The sequence below is a fragment of the Mesoplodon densirostris genome, chromosome 3, assembly GCF_025265405.1.
Source record: "Mesoplodon densirostris isolate mMesDen1 chromosome 3, mMesDen1 primary haplotype, whole genome shotgun sequence".
Lineage (NCBI taxonomy): Eukaryota > Metazoa > Chordata > Mammalia > Artiodactyla > Ziphiidae > Mesoplodon > Mesoplodon densirostris.
Window position 1 is genome coordinate 48806350 of NC_082663.1, and position 21536 is coordinate 48827885.

A 21536-nucleotide genomic window follows, 5' to 3' on the forward strand; every position below is an offset into this window, starting at 1 on the left:
GCAGGGCTATTATGAATCAAGACTTTATTGCACATAGATTACTTCCATCAGGAAGTATATGTAGATTCTGAACAAACCCATTTTAGGAATTTGCAACCAAAAGTATGCAGCATTGATCAACACAACAAAACCTAGTGGGCATTCCACAAATTTTCAAAAATAACAAACATGTACAGTGCCTACTATGTGCCACGCCCAGTTGTAAGCACTTTGTACAAATTAACTCACTCAATCTTCAAAACAAAAAATGCCAAGAAGCCTAGCAAACTTACATAACTTTCTACTGGCAATTTTATAGTACTGGTAATATCCCTTCCTTTACCTGGACTCTTCGTAGATGGGCCACACGTTCCTCTATGGAGGTCTGCAAGGCCAAAGGGACTTTCAGAATGTCTTGGTAATTGTCCATCAGAAACGTCACCAGCCTAGCAGCTAATAAGTCATCCAAGTCCACTTCATCTTTGGAACACAAGATGCAATGGGAAAACGTCTGAACCATCTAAAAAAAAAAAATAGGGGGGAGGGAGGGTGAATTTTTAAATAAACATAGATGAGGTTTTTTCCCTATTCTGAACTGAGTGCCATCTAATTTGCAAAAAGCAAATGTGCCTAGTCAGTGAGAAATGGCCCACAGCACAGGGTGCACATCTCACCTGGCACCTGGCCACACCTGGTCATCTCAGATGAGCTGATCTTCTCATCAACCAGCATGAACAGAATGTGCGTCACATCTCACAGAGACTTAGCAGAGATGCTTGTCTGAGCAGTTTTTAAAGGCACCCCCTTTTACAGATGGTTTTAAATATATATATTTAAACAAATTCTGAAAATTATTATCACCATCACAACTTGGATCATGTAGCACTTTTAAGTTAAAAGTACTTTATAGCCATTTAGTCTAATAATATCCTAATTTCAGTATTGTCTTATTTCGTTGTTTAAAAAAAAAAATTTGCTAGCACAATCTATGTGCCTCAACGATTAGTTTTTTCCTAGCTAATTGTTATTTTCTTCAGGATTTTGTATGTACATTTGACAGTCACCTTTGAACAAAACCATCAGAAGTGCATTAGGTGATGAAATACAAAAAATATTATAGCAGTTGTTTCCATAGAATTCATTTTAACTAATCCATTCTTAATGCAATCCTTTGGATGGACTTTTTTTTCCTTTTCCTACTAATTTTATTGTTGACAATCTTTTTTTTTTTTTTTTTTTTTTTTTTTGCGATACGCGGGCCTCTCACTGTTGTGGCCTCTCCCGTTGCAGAGCACAGGCTCTGGACACGCAGGCTCAGCGGCCATGGCTCACGGGCCCAGCCGCTCCACGGCATGTGGGATCTTCCCGGACCAGGGCACGAACCCGCACCCCCTGCATCGGCAGGCGGACTCTCAACCACTGTGCTACCAGGGAAGCCCATGTTGACAATCTTATTTCAAAATCTATAAGCATGTAAATGAAACAAGTCAGGCACAGAAAGACAAATACTATATGATATCACTTATATATGGAAACTAAAAAATACAAGAAACTAGTGAATATAACCAAAAAGAAACAGACTCACAGATATAGTGAACAAACAAGTGGTTACCAGTGGGGAGAGTGAAGAGGGGAGGCGCAATATGTGGAATCTTAAAAAAATGGTACAAATGAACCTATTTACAAAACAGAAATTGAGTCACAGATGTAGAAAACAAACTTATAGTTACCAAAAGGGAAAGGAACAGAGGGATAAATTGGGAGATTGGGATTGACATATACACACTACTATATATAAAATAGATAGCTAATAAGAACCTACTGTATAGCACCTACTGTATCTATTCAACACTCTGTAATGACCTATATGGAAATAGAACCTGAAAAAGAGTAGATATATGTACATGCATAACTGACTCACTTTTCTGTACAGCAGAAACTAACACAACATTGTAAATCAACTATACTCCAATTTTAAAAAAAAGAATTACAAATTATTATGTATAAAATAAGCTACAAGGATATATTATACAGCACAAGAAATATAGCCAATATTTTATAACAACTATAAATGGAACATAACGTTTAAAAATTGTAAATCACTATATTATACTCCTGCAACTTATATAATATTGTACATCAACTACAATTTTAAAAAACCTATAAGCATGACATCATGTAATTCTGTTTAATAAGACTTCATTTCATCAACATACTGCAGATGATACTTTATCTTCACTCACATATATGTACAGAGGGAGAGACACACACAGAGACTTTATCTGGAGACTAGGGACCCCAGGGGATCTGTGAGCACCTTGAAATTGTATAGAAAATTTTACACATGCATTCTTCTGGAGAACAGGTGCAAAGTTTTCTTCAGCTTTACAAAAAGGTCCATTAGCCCACCTACCCATCCACTCACCCCCCAAAAAAAGGTCAAGAATCACTCTACTGGGTGCTGATTTGTCCTCGGATCTTATGCCACACCTCTAAAAGTCGAACAGTGGACCCTCAGGCATACACAATGGTTCACCAACATATGGAAAGGATGTACATCCCAATGAAACATCAATTTTGCTCTGAGATATTTTTTGAGGAAAATTAATAAATTTTGCTAGTAAATAATTCTAAACCTAGACCCTATTTTAAAACACATGCTGACATGACAAAGTAGAATTCAAAATTAGCCTATGTTTTTAAGCAAAACTGAGAATATATTAAGAAATATCCTCACTCATGGACCCTTAGATCATACCCTGAAAAATACACATTCTTTCCTTCCAAGTTGTCTGGTCTAACTCTATAGTTTACTTCTTCCCTCTTTAATCCATGATATATGCTGCATCTTCTCCTACTGGTTAGAGTAACAAAGGTTTTGCGACCCTTTTTGTCCTGGGGGAGAGAATGCTGTTTCTTGACAGGCCAGTAATCCTTTCTGTCCACGCTTCCCTCTCTTTGTGTTGACAGCAGGCAGGATGCAGCAGCTATCTCTACACTCAGGGTCTACCCCTACTCACTCTTTACTTTTCATTATGTTCTTTAAGTCACTAAGACCAAAAGCACAATACCAATCTGGGTGGATTCCAAGCCATGGCTCTTTAAGCGAGCCTGCCTTGTACCTTCTTCTGGTTGCCAAGCTGGTAAACTTTACTCAAGTGAATTTTAACCCCAAAACTCCAGTCCTCATAGATGTTAGAAATCAACCTACCAGTGTTCGGGTGCCAAAGCCATCACATAGTGGTGGCATCTCCTTATTTAAGCAGATCCTTGCCATCATCCTCATCAACAGCTGTAACTTTCTTCTATTTTCAGGAGGCAGGAGGAGGCAGCAAATTTGAAATGCTTCAATGGCCATTTTCTCTTTCTGTAACAAACCTGATTTAGAAAAAAAAAAAAAGGTTTTAATCTTTTAAAAACCTATAGCCTACCTGACTCTATTATGTTCACGTTTTTACAAAACATGTATTACTAAAATTATATAAAGCATGTTTGCATGTGCAATTATACTGGGCTAACTGACATAGATCCACTGTCACAAATCTGCAGAGAAAACACGAACCACCAACCAGCATTGGCAAATATATAAAACAAATACAGCCATTTCCCCCTCCCACACCCTTGACAGATAAAACTAAATTTTCATAGCATTCTTTCCCTCTGAACCAAGAGCAGTCAGGTTAAGCCTAACTTAACTCTCAACACTCTGTAAGAGGTCCAAGACAGCATGAGCAAGAACATGAGTGTGCCATCACTGCCCTGGAGTTTCCCCTTTTGTACTATTTCCTCATGAGGAGCACGGTCACCAACCTGCATGACTCTCACAGACTAAATAATAGGACTAATGCTGTTAGAGTCGTTCTGGTGCCTAATGGCCCTGCTTCTTTCTAAATAACACCTTCCTCCCACTTAAGCTATTTTTTCTAGCTAAGTGTGATGATTAAATTGTGTTACATGTCATCCTTCCTCACCCAATATGATTTTGCTAAAAATTAGGGTATTCTAATATTCTGCTCTCTTCAACCATATTTGTCTCTGGACAAACACACCTCCAAGCCTTCTGAAGAGATGAAGCTGCTTGCACCGATTTATTGGTTCATATCCAATTTTTTCAAGTTCCAACTAGTCTCTGCTTGGAGACAAAACCATCTTTTATATTCAGTAAATATTTACTGGCCATGTACGATATGCCAGGAACAATGCTAGGTCTCAGAAATATAAAAATATGCCAGGTCCCTTCCTTTAAAGAGCTTATACACTGCGAGAAGGAGAGGCCCATAAAAAAGTAAGTAGCAAAATGTGAGAGGTGCTGCAAGAGACATGTGCAACAGGCATATTAGGGAACCTGTAAGTCACTCAATAAGACTATAGCATAGGCTGTGAGTGCCCAATAGAAATGAAGTGAAAAAGGTTAGCAGAGATGAGATTTTAGAAGGCCTTGAATGCCAGACTAAGGACTTTGGGTTTGAAGAAAAAAAAGGAAAGGAGCTGGGGAATGATGAGAAAATACTCCTAGAGTTTTGGGGAAAGTTACTCGCTAAGGAGGACATTTGAGCAGAAATCTGAAGAAAATGAGAGTAAGCCTGGCAAATATCACAGAGACAAATTTTCAAGGTAAAGGAAATAGCAACTACAAAGATTGTGACAAGGGAGTATGTCTGGAATGTTTGAGGAACAGCAATGAGGGCAGTGTGAAGAGAGAGAGGTATGCAAGGAATATTCAAGTCAGAAATGAGGTTAGAGAGGAAGCCAAGAGCCAGATCATGTAGAACCTTGTAGACTATCATTAAGGACTCTGGGTTTCACTGTAAGTGACCCAAGAAGCCATTGAAGGATTCTGGGCAGGAGAGCCATTTGATTTGAATTATTTTTACTCTGGCAGCTGTATAGAGAATAGACTGTAAAGGGGTAACAGGGAGGGAGGAAGGAAGATTCAAGGCATGATTACAGTCTGCATGAGGTTGGAACTGGTAGCAGTTGGATCTGGTAAAGACCAATTAAATTCTAGATCTATTTCTCCACGAAGTCTTTTACTTTCGTCACAAAGACTTCTATCACATTAGGCCACAAATCCCTTCTTTTACCAAATTATAAACACCTGTGGAGAGTCAAATTTCACCTTAACTTTATATGTTTCATATATATATATATATATATATATATATATATATATATACACATACACACACACACACACACACACACACACACAGTTTTACAAATAAGACTTCTTCAAGATAATTGAAATCATAATGCATTTCTTTTGGCAAGCCCTATTTCCTAGTATATGGTACAAAGCATAAAAGTAAACATTCAAGGGTTGGGGGAGGGACAAAATGGTAGAGTAGAAAGACCCTGAACTCACCTTCTCCCATGGGCACTCCAAAGTTGCAACTACTTACAGAGCTATGAAAATGACCTGAAGACTAGCAGAAAAGATTTTCCACAACTAAAGGTATAAAGAAAGAGTCACAATGAAACAGGTAGGAGGAGCAGAGATTCAATATTAAAGGACCCACATAAATGAGTGGGCAACCCACAAATGGTAGGAATATCACAACTGCAGAGGTCCACCCCAGAAAGTGAGGGGTCAGATCCTACATGGGGCTCCCCAGCTTGGGGTTCCTGCACCAGAAGGACAAGCACCCAGGGCATTTGACTTTGAAACCAAGTGGGGCTTACATTCAGGAGGGCTGGAGGGCTGGAGGAAACAGAGACTCCACTCTTAAAGGGCATGTGCAAAATCTCATGTACTCTGAGTTCCAGCACAGAAGCAGTAGTTTGAAAGGAGGCTGGGTCAAACTGACTTGCTCATCTTGGAGAGTCTCCCAGAGAGGGAGGAGGAGACTGGGATTCTTCCTGGGGGTGGAGACACTGGCAGCAGCCATTTTGGGGAGCTCATTCTACCATGATGAACCAGTGCTGGCAAGCACCATTTTGGAATCCTCCCTCTAATCTATTAGTGCCAGGGGGCCTGCCCCACCCACCAGTGGGTCCACAGCAGCCATGGACCACCAGATCACAGAGCCAGCCATGTGTGAAGCCTACCCCGCCCTCCAGCAAGCCCACATCCACCACACAACTCAGGGCCTTGCAGTCAATTGGGCTGGGGGTGAAGGGGAGCAGCCCCACTTCCCAGTGCACCCACAGTGGGTGGCCTCACCACAACAAAAGGGCAAACACAGCCTACATAGGGAGCACCCGCAGGGCGTATAGCTCTGGTGACCAGAAGGGGGTGATGTGCCGCTGGGTCCCACAATACATCTCCTATATAAAGCTACTTCTCCAAGATCAGGAAATGTAACCAACCTATTAAATACATAGACATAAAAAACAGAGAATTACACAAAATGAGGATAAGAAGCAATATATTCCAAAAGAAGAAACAATACAAAACCTCAGGGAAAAAACTTAAAGTGGAGATAAGCAATCTACCCAATAAAGAGTTCTGGGTAATGACAATAAAGATACTCACTGAACTCAGGAGAGGAATGGACGAACACAGTGAGAATTTCAACAAAGAGTTAGAAAACATGAAGAACCAAACAAAGGGGAAGAATACAATAATTGAAATACACTAGAAGGAATCAATAGTAGACTAGATATAGTAGACCCAGAGGAACAAATCAGCAATCTGGAAGACAGAGTAGTGGAAATTCACCCAGCTGAACAACAAAAAAAAAAAAACAGAAAAATAACTTTTTAAAATGAGGATAGTTTAAGAGACCTCTGGAACAGCATTAAGTATACTAACATTTGAATTATAGGGGTCCCAGAAGGAGAACAGAGAGAGAAGGGGGAAGAGAACTTATTTGAAGAAATCACAGCTTTGAATCACATATTTGAAGAAAATATCCCTAACCTGGCAAAGGAAAAAGACATCCAGGCCCAGGAAGTAGAGAGTCCCAAACAAGATTAACCCCAAAAGGTCCACAACAAGACACATTATAATTAAAATGGCAAAAATTAAATGTAAAGAGAGAATCCTAAAAGCAGCAAGAGAAAATCAACCAGTTAGGTACAAGGGAAGTCCCATAAAACCACAAGCTGATTTTTCAGCAGAAACTTTGTGGGCCGGAAGGGAGTGGAACAATATACCCAAAGAGATGAAAGGAAAAATACTTACAACCAAGAATACTCTACCCAACAAGGTTATCATTCAGAGTTGAAGGAGAGATAAAGAGTTTTACAGATAAGCAAAAGCTAGAAAGACTTCAGCACCACCAAACTGGCCTTACAAAAAATGTTAAGGGACTTCTCAAAGCAAAAAAGAAAAGGCCACAACTAGAAATGTAAAAATTATGAAAGGAAAAATCTCACTGGTAAAGGCAAACATACAGTAAAGGTAGTGTATCAACCAGTTATAAAGCTAATAGGAAGTTTAAAAGGCAAAAGTAGTAAAATTCACCTATATCCACAATAAGTAGTCAAAGGATACACAAAACAAAAAGAGGAAGAAATCAAAAAATACCTGGAGGCAAATGAGAGTGGAAATACAATGATCCAAAATTGCTGGGATGAAGCAAAAGCAGTTCTGAGAGGGAAATGACACAAGCTTACTTCAGGAAACAAGAAAATCTCAAACAACCTAAACTTACACCTAAAGGAACTAGAAAAAGAAGAACAAACAAAACCCAAAGTTAGTAGAAGGAAAGAAATAAATATCAGAGAAGAAACAAATGAAAAAAGGACTAAAAACAAAAAACAAACCGAAAAATAAAACCACCAATTACACTAAAGGCTGGTTCTTTGAAAAGATAAATAAAATTGATAAATCGTTAAATTCATCAAGAAAAAAGAGAGAGGGCCCAAATCAATAAAATCAGAAATGAAAGAGAAGTTAAACAGATACCACAGAAATATAAGGATCATAAGAGATTACCACAAACAAAAATTATATGCCAAAAAATTGGACAACCTAAAAGAAATGGATAACTTCCTAGAAATGTACAGTCTCCCAAGACTAAATCCGAAAGAAACAGAAAACTTGAACAGACCAATTACCAATAATGAAATTGAATCAGTAATCAAAAAACCCCAAACAAACAAAAGTCCAGGACCAGGAAACTGTTAGAACTAATAAACAAATTCAGTAAAGTTGCAGGATACAAAATCAATATACAAAAATCTGTTGCATTACTATACACTAATAATGAATTATCAGAAAAAGAAATTAAGAAAATCCCATTTACAATTGCATCAGAAAGAATGAAATACCTAGGAATAAATCTAATGAAGGAGATAAAAAACTTGTACTCTGAAAACAATGAGACATTAATGAAAGAATTCAAAGATGACAAAAACAACTGGACAGATGTGCAGTGCTCATGCATTCGTGCCCATTGTTAAAATGGCCATACTACCCAAGGCAATCTACAAATTCAATGTAATCCCTAGCAAAACACCACTGGCATTTTCTACAGAACAAGAATAAATAATTCTAAATAATTTTTATGGAAACACAAAAGACCCTGAATAGCCAAAACAATCTTGAGAAGGAAAAACAATGCTGAAGGTAGCATACTCCCTGATTTAAAACTATACTACAAAGTTTCCGTCATCAAAACAGTATGGTACTGGTACAAAACCAGACACACAGATCAACGGAACAGAATAGACAGCCCAGAAGTGAACCACACTAATATGAGCAATTAATCTCCAATAAAGGAGGCAAGAATATACAATAAGGATAAGACAGCCACTTCAATAATTGGTGCTGGGAAAACTGGAAAACTACATGCAAAAGAATCAAACTGGAGTACTCTCTCACACTATGCACAAAAATAAATTCAAAATGGATTAAAGACTTAAATGTAAGACCTGAAAACGTAAAACTCCTAGAAGAAAACAGGCAGTGTGCTCTTTGACACTGGTCTTATAATATTTTTTAGATATGTATCCAAAAAAATAAAAGCAAAAATAAACAAATGGGACAACATCAAACTAAAAAGCTTTTTGCATGGTGAAGGAAACTATGAACAAAAGGAAAAGGCTAATTACTGAATGGGAAAAGATATTTACAAACAATGTATCCAATAAGGGGTTAATACCCCCCCAAAAAACACAGAACTTATACAATTCAACATCAGAAAACCAAACAACCTGATTAAAAAGGGGACATAGGATCTGAACAGACATTTTTCCAAAGAAAACATTCAAATGGCCTACAGGCACATGGAAAGATGTTCAACATCACTCATCATCAGGGAAATGCAAATCAAAACCACAGTGAGATACCACCTCAGACCTGTCAGAATGGCTGTTATCAAAAAGACAACAAGTAAGGGTTGGTAAAGATGTGGAGAAAAGGGAACTCTTGTGCACTGTTAATGGGAATGCAAGTTGGTGCAGCCATTATGGAAAACATAGAGATTCTTCAAAAATTAAAAAATATAACTACCATATGATCTAGCAATTCCACTCTTGGGTATATATCTGAAGAAAACAAAAACAGTAATTATAAAAGATACATGCACCCCTATTTCATTCCAGCATTAATTACAATAGCCAAGATATGGAATCAACCAAAGTGACCACCAATAGATGAATGGATAAAGAAGGTGTGTGTGTTTGTGTGTGTGTGTGTGTGTGTATGTATGTATGTATATATCACACACACACAATGGAATATTACTCAGCTATTAAAAAGAATGAAATCTTGCCACTGCAACAACATGGATGGACCTAGAGGGTATTATGCTAAGTAAAATAAGTCAAAGAAAGACAAATACTGTATGATTTCACTTACATGTGCAATCTAAAAAACCAAAGAAATGAACAAACAAAACAAAAACAGAGCTATAGATACGTAGAACGAACAGGTGGTTGCCAGAGGGGAGATGTGTGGGGAGAGGAAAGAAAAAGTGAGGAAGACTAAGAGGTACAAACTTCCAGTTGCAAAATAAATGCATCACAGGTATGAAATTACATATATATATATACATTTAGTACATTAGGGGAATATAGTCAATAACTATGTAATATCTTGTATGGTGACATACTGTAAAAAGACTCATCTTGGTGATCAGTTTAAAATGTACAGAAATATCAAATCACTATGTTGTATAACAAGAATTAACGTTGTGTTGCAGGTCAATACATCGAAAACAAACAAATAGACAAACTCATAGAAAAAGAGACCAGATTTCTGGTTGCCAGAGGCAGGGTTGGGGGGATTGGATGAAGGCAATCAAAGGTACAAACATCCAGCTATAAGGTAAATAAGTACTAGGAATGTGATGTACAACAAAATAAATATAATCAACACTGCTGTATGTTATATATGAAAATTGTTAACAGAGTATATCCTAAGAGTTCTCATCACAATGAAAAAAAAACATTTTTTTCTATTTCTTTAATTCTGCATCTATAATGACATAATGGATGTTCACTAAACTTATTCTGGTAATCATTTCAGGATGTATGCAAGTCAAATCATTATGCTGTTTATGTTAAACTTATAAGGTGTTGTATGTCAATAATATCTCAATAAAACTGGAAGAAAAAATATTTTAAAAGAAAGCAAACAGAAACAAAAGAAAGAAAGAAAATCATCTGTTTAAAGAAAAAATAACAACAATATATAGTAGGGTTATAACACATTATTAAAAATATATGTAGCACTAAAATGTATGATAACAATAGCACAAAGGGCAGCGGGAAAAAATGAAAGAATGTTGTTGTAAGGTAGTAACATTATAAATGAAATAGTACAATATTTAAAGGTAGGCAAAATTTTCTTGAGATACAAAAAGCATGAACCATAAAAGAAAATGATAAAATAGACTTCAAAACTGAAAACTTCTGCTTTTTGAAAGACATTGTTAAGAAAAGGGGGGAAAAGAACCACACTCCAGGAGAAAATATTTGCAATAAATATATCTAACAAAGGATTTACATGCAGAACATACCAATAACTATTTTTTAATAACCATTTTTATTGAAGAATTAATTTACAATGTTGTGTTACTTTCAGGTGTACAGCAAAGTGGTTCAGTTAAATATATATTTACTATATCATATAGATTTATTTGTATGTGCATACATATATATATATATATAATTCTTTTTCAGATTCTTTTCCATTATAGGTTATTATAAGATATTGAATATAGTTCCCTGTGCTATACAGAAGGTTTTTGTTGTTTATCTATTTTATATATAGTAGTGTGTATATGTTAATCCCAAACTCCTAATTTATCTCCCCCCCCATTCCCTTTGGAAACCATAAGTTTGTTTTTCATATCTGTGAGTCTATTTCTGTTTTTGAACATACCAATAACTCAGTAATAAGAGAACAAACAAACCAATTTAAAAAATGACAGAAATTAAGATTTCAATAGACTTTACAAAAGAAGATATATGAATAGCCACTGAGCAAATAAATAGATGCCCAATGTTAGTAGTCATGAGAAAAATGCAAATTAAAACCAAAAATATATACCACTATGCGCCCACTAGACTGACTAAAATTTAGAAGACTAACAATGTGACGTGTTGACAAGAAGGAAAAGCTACTGGAATTCTCATGCATCACTGATGGGAATGTAAAAATATAATTATTTTGGAAAATAGATGGTCACTTTCATATAAAAGTTCACATACATTTACCACATGATCCAGCAATTCCATTTCTAGATACTTACCCAAAAGAAGAAAGACATATTCACACAAAGTCTTGTACACGAATATTCAAAACAGGTGTATTCATAATAACTCAAGACAAAAAAGCTTTGCATCCCAACAGATGAATGGATAAATAAATTGTGGCATATCCATATAACAGAATACTCAGCAATAAAATGTAACAAACTACTGGTACATGCGACAGCATGAACAAAAATCTCAAAAACATTACAGAGCAAAGAAGCCAGATAAGAAGTACACACTGTATGTATTCCACTCGTATGAAACTCTTAAAAAGAAAACCTAATCTATATGGATAAAAAGCTTCTATTCCTGGTTGTCTGGTGCCAGTGTTGGGGTGATGACTAAAAGAGAGCACAAGGGAACCTTTAAGGGGAATGGAAATGGCCTATATTTTAATTGCAATGGCAATTACACTAGTATAAATTGACCAAAACTGTACTTAGAATGGGTGCATTTTAATTTTGTTAATTATACCTCAATAAAGTTAATTTAAAAATAAATGATTTAAGGAGACTCCCCAGGTAGTCCAGTGGTAAAGAATCTGCCTTCCAATGCAGGGGTCACAGGTTCTATCCCTGGTCAGGGAACTAAGATCCCACATGCTGTGGGGCAACTAAGCCTGCACGCCACAACTACTGAGCTCGCGTGCCTCAACTAGAGAGCCTGCGTGCCACAAACTACAGAGCCCACACGCCCTGGAGCCCCTGTGCCGCAACTAGAGAGAAGCCCATGAAGCCCGCGCACCACAATGAAGACCCGACACAGCCAAAAAAAATAAAGAAAATTTTAAAAATAAAAAAATAAACAATTTAAGAAAATGATTTAAGAAACCTAAGCGTGACAAAAGTAAAACTCAAAAATCTTAGTACAGAATCTCTTTGTGATTTAAAGATACAAAAAGATTTCTTGAGACACACAAAGTAATTTGACCAAAGTAAAGCACAGAAGTTTTTTACCTTGTGATTACAGTCAAAAGACAAGCCACAGACTATGAAATGATATTTGCCAGACTTAAGGATTAGTATCCAGAATGTATTTTTATAAAGACAAAAAAGAAAAACAAAAACAAAAAAAAATGGGTAAAGGATAGAAAAAGTATTTTACCCAAGAAGAAACCCACATGACCAATAAACATCAATAAGATTCATTTTCATACCCATCAGATCAGAAAAATTAAAAAGCCTGATGAAACCAAATATTGGTAAGGAAACAGGCAAATAGGAATATATCACTAAATGGTGTATAAATTGCTAGAACGACTCTGGAAAGCAATTTGCTAGAACCAGTAGAGATCTGAATACCAAACAACTTAGCAATTCTGCTTCTAGATACAGAGAAACACATGGATATTTTTGCAACATGGCGAAATGTATGTGTTGGATCAGGGTGGTGGGCACATGATGTCTGTTTTATTACTCTCCATTCTGCCAATTTAAAAACCACCCTCCTTCCAAACAGTACTTTTGGTGAAAATTTGGAAATTAAATTGCAGGGTTACTCCTTAAAGTGCTATTTGAAAACGTTGTTTTCTTTCTATGAACAATACCACCTATAACAATGAGCACATCGAGCACTAGATCTCGTCTTCTAAATACTGTTCTCTACGAAAAGGAACCAAGAATCCTTAAAGAAATGGCTGATTCCAGGGTGGTGACAGAAAGTAAAAGATGAGCCTCTAGTGGCAAAAGTAAAGAAAGTGCTTCAAGGACGCTGGGGATGTGGCGAAAGGACACATGAGGATTTTATTTGTTTGTTTGTTTGTTTGCGGTATGCGGGCCTCTCACTGTTGTGGCCTCTCCCGTTGCGGAGCACAGGCTCCGGACGCGCAGGCTCAACAGCCATGGCTCACGGGCCCAGCCGCTCCGCGGCATGTGGGATCCTCCCAGACCGGGGCACGAACCCGTGTCCCCTGCATCGGCAGGCGGACTCTCAACCACTGCGCCACCAGGGAAGCCCCACATGAGGATTTTAAAGGACCCCCTCCAGGGACTCCAAATACATGCATATTAGACTGCCTAATATTACGCTATACGTCTCGGGGGCTGTGCTCAGTTTCATTCCCTCTACCCACAATCTTTTTAACTCCTGAAGTCCAACTTGGTTCTTTTCTCTTTGTTCGTTTTTTATGAGATAGTTTTTTTTTTTTTTTTACAAGTATACAATTCAGTGGGTTTTGGTATATTCACTAAGTTATGCCTATCACCACTATCTAATTCCAGAATGTTTTTGTCACTCCAAAAAGAAATATCCATACCTATTAGCAGTCACTCCCCATTTTCTCCTCCCCTCAAGTCCCTGGAAACCACTAATCTCTGTCTTTGTAGATCTGCCTGTTCTGAACATTTCATATAAATGGAATCATAAAATATGTGATCTTTTGTACCTGGCTTCTTTCATTTAAAATAATGTTTTCAAGATTCATCCATGTTGTAGCATGTTAAAAGTACTTTCCTTTTGATTGCTGAATAACATGCCATTGTATAAATATACTGCATTTTTTTCATTCATCATTTGATGGACTTTTTGAATATTCTGAGTAATGCTGCTATGAACATTCATGTACAAGTTGTGGTGACACATACTTTCAATTGACTTGGGTATATGCCTAAGGGTGAAACTGATGAATCACATGGTAACTCTATGATTAACTTTTTAAGGAACTGCGTAACTGTCTTACAAAATGGCCATGCCATTTTACATTGCCACCAGTAATGTATGAGGGTTCCAATTTCTCCACATTCTCACTAATACTTGTTAAACATCTTTTTTATATAGTCATCCTAGTGGGTGTTAAGTGGTATCTCATTGTGGTTATGATTTGCCCAGCTTTGAGTAGTATCACCCTAGAGATGTACAGCTTAGAGTATATTCAGCAACAGATTCAAGAGGATCCCCATGCAGAGTTGTGGAGCTTTTTCTCTGTATAATAGCCTTATATTAGTTTGCTGGTGCTTCCATAACAAAATATCACACACTGGATGGCTTAAACAACAAAAATTTTTTCTCTCACAGTTTTGGAGGCTAGAAGTCTGAGATCAAGGTGTCAGCAGGGTTGGTTTCTCCTGAGGCCTCTCTCTATGGCTTACACATGGCTGCCTGCTTGCTCTGACCTCATATGGTCATCCCTCGGTCTGTGTCCAAGATTAATCTCCTCTTCTTATTAGGACACCAGTCATATTGGATTAAGGCCAAATCACACAGCTTGTAACCATAGAAGCTGGAGTTTGAACCAGTTGCAGTCTGCATTCTTAACCCCTATATTATATTGCTACTGACAAGAAAAAACTATTCTTCATTCTCATTCCATAATGATATCAGCTCTGTTTGCTATGTTTGTAGAAATGAGATTTAAAAATCATAGAAACTCCTGGGCTTCCCTGGTGGCGCAGTGGTTGAGAGTCCACCTGCCGATACAGGGGACACGGGTTCGTGCCCTGGTCCAGGAAGATCTCGCATGCCGCGGAGTGGCTGGGCCCGTGAGCCATGGCCGCTGAGCCTGCACGTCCAGAGCCTGTGCTCCGCAATGGGAGAGGCCACAACAGTGAGAGGCCCGCGTACCGCAAAAAAAAAAAAAAATCATAGAAACTCTTATATAAATAATTTCCTATAATACCTCGAATTTGTAAAATTTCTCCAAAGTTATTAAAGAGAAATTATTTTTTAAAAAAGGGCATGTCATTCATATACTCAGCATTAGGAAGGCAGAAATACTAGGAGCATGGTAAGATGGTATAGAACAAAATGACTTTGGAAAAACTACTCAACTTCTTTTCAGGTCTACTGAGATTTTCCTCATCTGGAAATGGAAATAATACTAGCACCAAGCTCACAGGGTATTGTGAAGGTTATAAAAATAATACTATATATTAAAGTGAGTCCAAAATTTGGAACAATACTTTTTATTCACAATGTACAAGAGAATACCTGTATGTTTATTAAAATTAAATACATAATTAATACAGGAATATTTTATACACTTCAACCCTTGATTCTGGCAAGCATACAATTTTTATTTTCTGCTCTGGTGCCTAGAACACTATAGGTGCTAAGTTAATGTCTTGAGTGACTGAAAAGACAGGGAGATCATTTATATCACCATTTTGTTTGCTTATGAATCAAATGAGATTTTGAAAATCCTGCTCCCCCATTTTGGAAATCTGAACAACATTACTGAATGCCTTCTAGGCCCAAGTTACTATATATTAAGCAATTTTATCTGTTCCCATTTAATCATTTTGACTATTCTATGAAGTAGGAAACACTGCCCCATTTTATTTTATTTTTTATTTTTTTTTTTGCTGTACGCGGGCCTCTCACTGCTGTGGCCTCTCCCGTTGCGGAGCACAGGCTCCGGACACACAGGCCCCGCGGCCATGGCTCGCGGGCCCAGCCGCTCCGCGGCATGTGGGATCCTCCGGGATCGGGGCACGAACCCGTGTCCCCTGCATCGGCAGGCGGACTCTCAACCACTGCGCCACCAGGGAGGCCCCACTGCCCCATTTTATATACAAGGAAACCAAAGCCCAAAGTAGTTAAGACTTTGGGAGTTTTCCCTTAGCTGAGATTCAAACCTATGAAATCCTTACATACATAATTAACAACACATAATTAGGAACCTCCTCTCAATAAATCCTACTTGGTTTTAATTTGGTATTAAAAGTGAACGGTCAGGGGCTTCCCTGGTGGCGCAGTGGTTAAGAATCCACCTGCCAATGCAGGGGACATGGATTCGATCCCTGGTCCGGGAAGACCCTAGATGCCGTGTAGCAACTAAGCCCATAGGCCACTAAGCCCATGCGCCGCAACTACTGAGACCATGAACCACAACTATTGAAGCCCACACACCTAGAGCCCAAGCTCCGCAACGAGAAGCCACCGCAATGAGAAGCCTGTGTACCTCAACGCTCGCCACAAGTAGAGAAAGCCCTTGCGCAGCAACAAATACCCAACACAGCCAAAAAAAATAAATAATAAATAAATTAATTAATTAATTAAAATTTAAAAAGTGAATGGTCAGCAATTATTAATTATCAATTAAAAGATTATACTCTCTACTTAATACCATACTACCATACTCTATATACATATTAACACACTCATAGGCAAACTTTTCTTGGATACTATGTGTCCTAGATAAAAACCATTTTAATCTTGGATTATATTTAAAAAGTTCATCCATCAGCCACCTATCATCATTGTATTATGTCTTAAGTAATCTTTTGGCAAAATCTCCAGGAATCCAAAAAAAGCTCTAGTGGCTATTAAGTAAATACATATTTATTTTAAAAGAGATTGAACCTAGGGTATAAAACAGACATAAACTAATAGGATTTTTCAACCACACCAAGGCTACAATTAGAAATCACAAAAATATTAATTGGTAGAAAGTTTAGAAAATTGGCAGGTGAATATAAATTATTCCTTTTTAATATTTTTGAATGTTTAAAGAGGCAGTAATGTAAAAAGTCACAACCCTATAACTCCCTTGGTATGAGGAACACAGATGCTACAGACAGCAGGGGAAATTGGGTCATAAGGATACTTAGCTGTGCTCCAGTTTATCACATCATTGTACATACCAAATAAAACCAGAAAAACAGATTAAAAGTAAAATACAAGCTATGTTTGAAGAAAGTAGAGATCTGCATGCTATTAATCTTGACAGGAGCAAATTGTTCTATTACTTGTAAAAGCATGTGAATTTCAAAAAATATTTTAGAACTTGAATAGAAGATCTTCCACTACAGCAGAAAAGAATTTTAAAGGTTTGATGGTGGTTTTGGAGCTACTTTTCCTTTTTAAAAATTAAAACTAAGGATAGCAGCTAATATTTATAATGATAAACCTAATTTATAATGATGAAAATAGGTAACATTTATTAAGCATTTCATTATGTATCTAATAGTGTTCTAAACACTAACAGTATCTCATTGAATCTTTACAACAATCCCTATGAGATACATACTATTATAGTTTCCATTTATAGATAAAGAAAAGTGAGGCTTAAAGAGATTATATTATTTGCCCAAATCACATAGCTGGTCAGTGGTAGAAGGGGATTTGAGTCCACACAGTCTAGGCCATGCACACCCTAAATACCATGCTGAATTACCAAGGGGCCAATTACTTCCTACGGATAAATTCATAGAAGTAGAAATGTTGGTTCAAAGAGTATGCACAAATATTCAATAAGCAGATAGTCAAATAAAATGTCATTCTGCGTTCTTCAACTTGAGGCAAGGATTAGAGAGTAAAAAGAACAGAGAATTTCTCAAATTTGAAACTAGCTCCTTTACACCAACAAGGGCACACAAAACCATTTTCTTGAGAATTCAAAATGAAAGCCAGGTTTCAAAATGAAAACTACTGCCAGTTTCCCTCCCACAAAGTAAAAATAGAATGTAGTTTATCCCTGAAGAAACTCTCTAATCACTTTAAAATGTTAATTCCACAACAATTAGAGATGAAAAACTGAATATAACTCTATAGAATATGAACCATAGGTAAAAGGTGTTTTTTGGGGTTTTTTTTTTTTGCGGTACGCGGGCCTCTCACTGTTGCGGCCTCTCCCGTTGCGGAGCACAGGCTCCGGACGCACAGGCTCAGCGGCCATGGCTCACGGGCCTAGTCGCTCCGCAGCATGTGGGATCTTCCCGGACCGGGGCACGAACCCATGTCCCCTGCATCGGCAGGCAGACACTCAACCACTGCACCACCAGGGAAGCCCTAGAATACTCTTATTTTTCAAAAATTTTTTACAACTAAAATTAAGAAATATATTTTATATCACAATAATATATATACAAATACATAGGCATTTAAAACAAAAAAGTTTATAAAAATACCTACTCATTATATACAATGCCCTCTGATATTTTGTACACTATTCTATGGGTTTGTTTGTTTTTTTAATGCTGTTCTACTACATAGAATTCACATCCAACATGTAGTTTCTGAAACAATGGCTTAGGGACTACTAAGTTTGAACCAAGGCTCTTGTATAACAAACATCCAGGAATACACAGGCAGAAGTCAAACAGATATTCTAGTCTTGAGTTTAGGAGATAGATCTGAGATGAAGATAAGAATTGAAAATCCTCAGCATATGGGTGATCCATGAAGTGGTATGATGTGATCAAAGAGAAGATTTGATATGTCTGTAATACTTAAGTCCTTCTTGGCATCCTGTCCCAAGGATGTTGTTATTTTTCAATCTGTTCAAATGTCAGAGCAGGACTCGTTCTTAGTTCTTTCTGCCTTTGAATCTTGGAGTGCTATATATTGCTTTCCTCAGTTAAATTACATGTAGGAATACTTAAATTCTCAAAAAACAGTTTAATTTGAGCTCTCTGTTTCTATTTCCTAACTCTTCCCCATTGCTAACCATTACCTAATCTTTTTTTTCCCTTCATTAAAAGCTTACTAACAAAAGCACACTACAGGATTCAGTAAAAAAAAAAAAAAAAAAAAAAAAAAAAAAAATGACTGCAAGAGAATTTAGCTTTCAAATATCCATGACAGTCTACAGTTGAACTCAAGACATGTTCAACAAGTACTTACAGATTCCTCACCGATTTTAAAGAGCTTCTTGGCTTTAAGGTTCTGTTTTAAGAACTTCTGAAGGACATTAGAATTCTATCCTTATTTTATAACAAAAGAGTTTCAGTGTTTTAACTTTTATTCTTTGGATTCATTTCATTTTGCTAAACAAAAGCTAAAAGAGTAAATTTTTCATCTTTCACCATTTCTACAACCTCAACACCATCACAAAAATACTGAATCCTCCTTCTCTTAAGAAAATGACAAGCTCAACTTACACATTGTTCCAATTTTTTGTAGTTTTCAAAATGAAACAAAACAAAATAGATACTTAGTAGGAAGTAAGTGTTACCCATCACTTTAAGTTTCATGTTTTCATATCTATGAGTATGACAGGCATTACTGCCATTTGTCAATGCGAAAACAGGCCCAGAAAGGCAGAGTGATTTATCAGAATGGGTACAACTAGGTCAACAAACCACCAAGTTACCTGAGCTTGGTGATGTTTCCACTGGTGAAAAAAGAACATAATAATGAAAAGATAATAAACTATCCATGAAATTACTAAGCAATTCATCTGTGAGACTTTTTTCAATCAGGGAAACATTTCATTATTTATCTGACTTAAGGAAAGATAAGTGAATAAATAATTAAATCTCAAAGAAACCCAACTGTTCCTTATGAAAGTAATAAAATCAAAATCAATGGGAATTTGTAATGTTCTGTGTTTTAGAAGTTAGGTGACACTTTGGCCATAATGATCATGTGACAGGTTCAGAATTCTTCAGTGCTTTATGTGACACCTACTTTTGGCGCCCTCCTTCCCGTTCTCCAAAGGTGACATTAGATTTCTATTTTCAAGTCACTGGAAACACAAATTTTCATTTTTGCAAGGTAGACCTGATCATTCCATTAACATATACAATGTTAACAATAAGCTGCTCCTTATGGGAGCTTCAAAACAAAGTGAAATTTGAAGACTTTTGAGAAGGCTTGATGTTCCCAGAAAGTCAACGGACTATGTCTGTTCAGCCAGAGGATAAGAGACTTGAGAAGTGTTCACTGTAGTTTTCAAACAACCAAAGGAATAAAAAAATATGCCACAGTTTCATTTTCACTGAGAAGAGGTATAAAAAGGAAACAGTTTATACTAAGCTGAAAGAATTCAAACTACACATCGATTAGCAAGAACTCCCTGCCTACAGACAGACACAGTAAGTGGGACTACTTCTCTGGAGGCTTTTCAGGAAAAGCACAAGTTGACTTTGTGAGTTGCTTAAAGGTAGATACAGATTCACGCACACACAAGTGATGCCCTTTCCTACATGAAGAGTCTCAAACTGCTATAGCATTTTTTTTTTTTTTTTTTTTTTTTTTTTTTTTTTTTGCGGTATGTGGGTCTCTCACTGTTGTGGCCTCTCCCGTTGCGGAGCACAGGCTCCAACGCACAGGCTCAGCAGCCATGGCTCATGGGCCCAGCCGCTCCGCGGCATGTGGGATCTTCCCGGACCAGGGCACGAACCCGTGTCCCCTGCATCGGCGGGCGGACTCTCAACCACCGCGCCACCAGGGAAGCCCGCTATAGCATTTTTATGAGTACTTTTGCTTTTATGATCAGAAAGTCCTTCACCCACCCCAACATCAGATAAGTATCAACTATTTTAGATCCGTTTTTTTAAAATTTAATTCTCTAATACAGCTGGAATTAATCCTGCTGAATAGTATGAGAGAGGTCTTAATTTTTTTCCCAAGTTTTGTCAATTATCCTAGTGATTACTAGTCCACTTATAAATAATTTATGTGTTTAGTTACAGCCAGTGAATACCTAGGCATTTGCCTAAATTTCCATCTTTAAGAACTACCTCACTCACTTTATTCCAATAATCTTGACATAACAGTAGTCATTACATTTGGAGGTGATTCAGTATCTTTACCTTGGCCCATGTGCAATTTCAAAAGCTTGGGCCATAAGCCCTGGGCCCTGAGAGCAGAGAGCACCACCAGCAAGAACTTCAGACTAACATGGGCAAGAGCTCTCTGTCTGGTCAAGTGCACCAAGTAGGCACTCTCTGAAAAAAGGAATTGTTTTCCCCTAAGGATTACCATGGGATAAGGACCCTGAGATAACCTGAAGCACATGAGGGCAAAGAGGTTACGAAGCAAGATGGCACACAGCTCCAGAGGATCTCCTAGAAATCACTATACAAAAGAACCAAAGAATGGAAAACCTAACCTTATGGATATTTCTAGGTTAAAAAACATAGGAGGAGATCTCAGCCTTTGAGTTACATGATCCAATGTATAACCAGCCTAGTGAATTTCAATGGCATTTTCTAAACTTTACATCTAGGAGAAAGCAAACAGCAAAG

General features: G+C 37.3%; 1 protein-coding gene across 2 annotated transcripts in view; it reads right to left on the minus strand.

Moving 5' to 3' along the window:
* DEPDC1B (DEP domain containing 1B) overlaps positions 1 to 21536 on the minus strand; it is a 105871-nt gene that overhangs the window by 16411 nt on the left and 67924 nt on the right. For both annotated transcript variants that reach the window (XM_060092917.1, XM_060092918.1), the window contains exons 8-9: positions 3191 to 3357; positions 323 to 499 (exon numbers count right to left, since the gene is read on the minus strand). In XM_060092917.1, coding sequence (XP_059948900.1) covers positions 323 to 499; positions 3191 to 3357 — 344 coding nt within the window. The remainder of the gene's footprint in view (positions 1 to 322; positions 500 to 3190; positions 3358 to 21536) is intronic.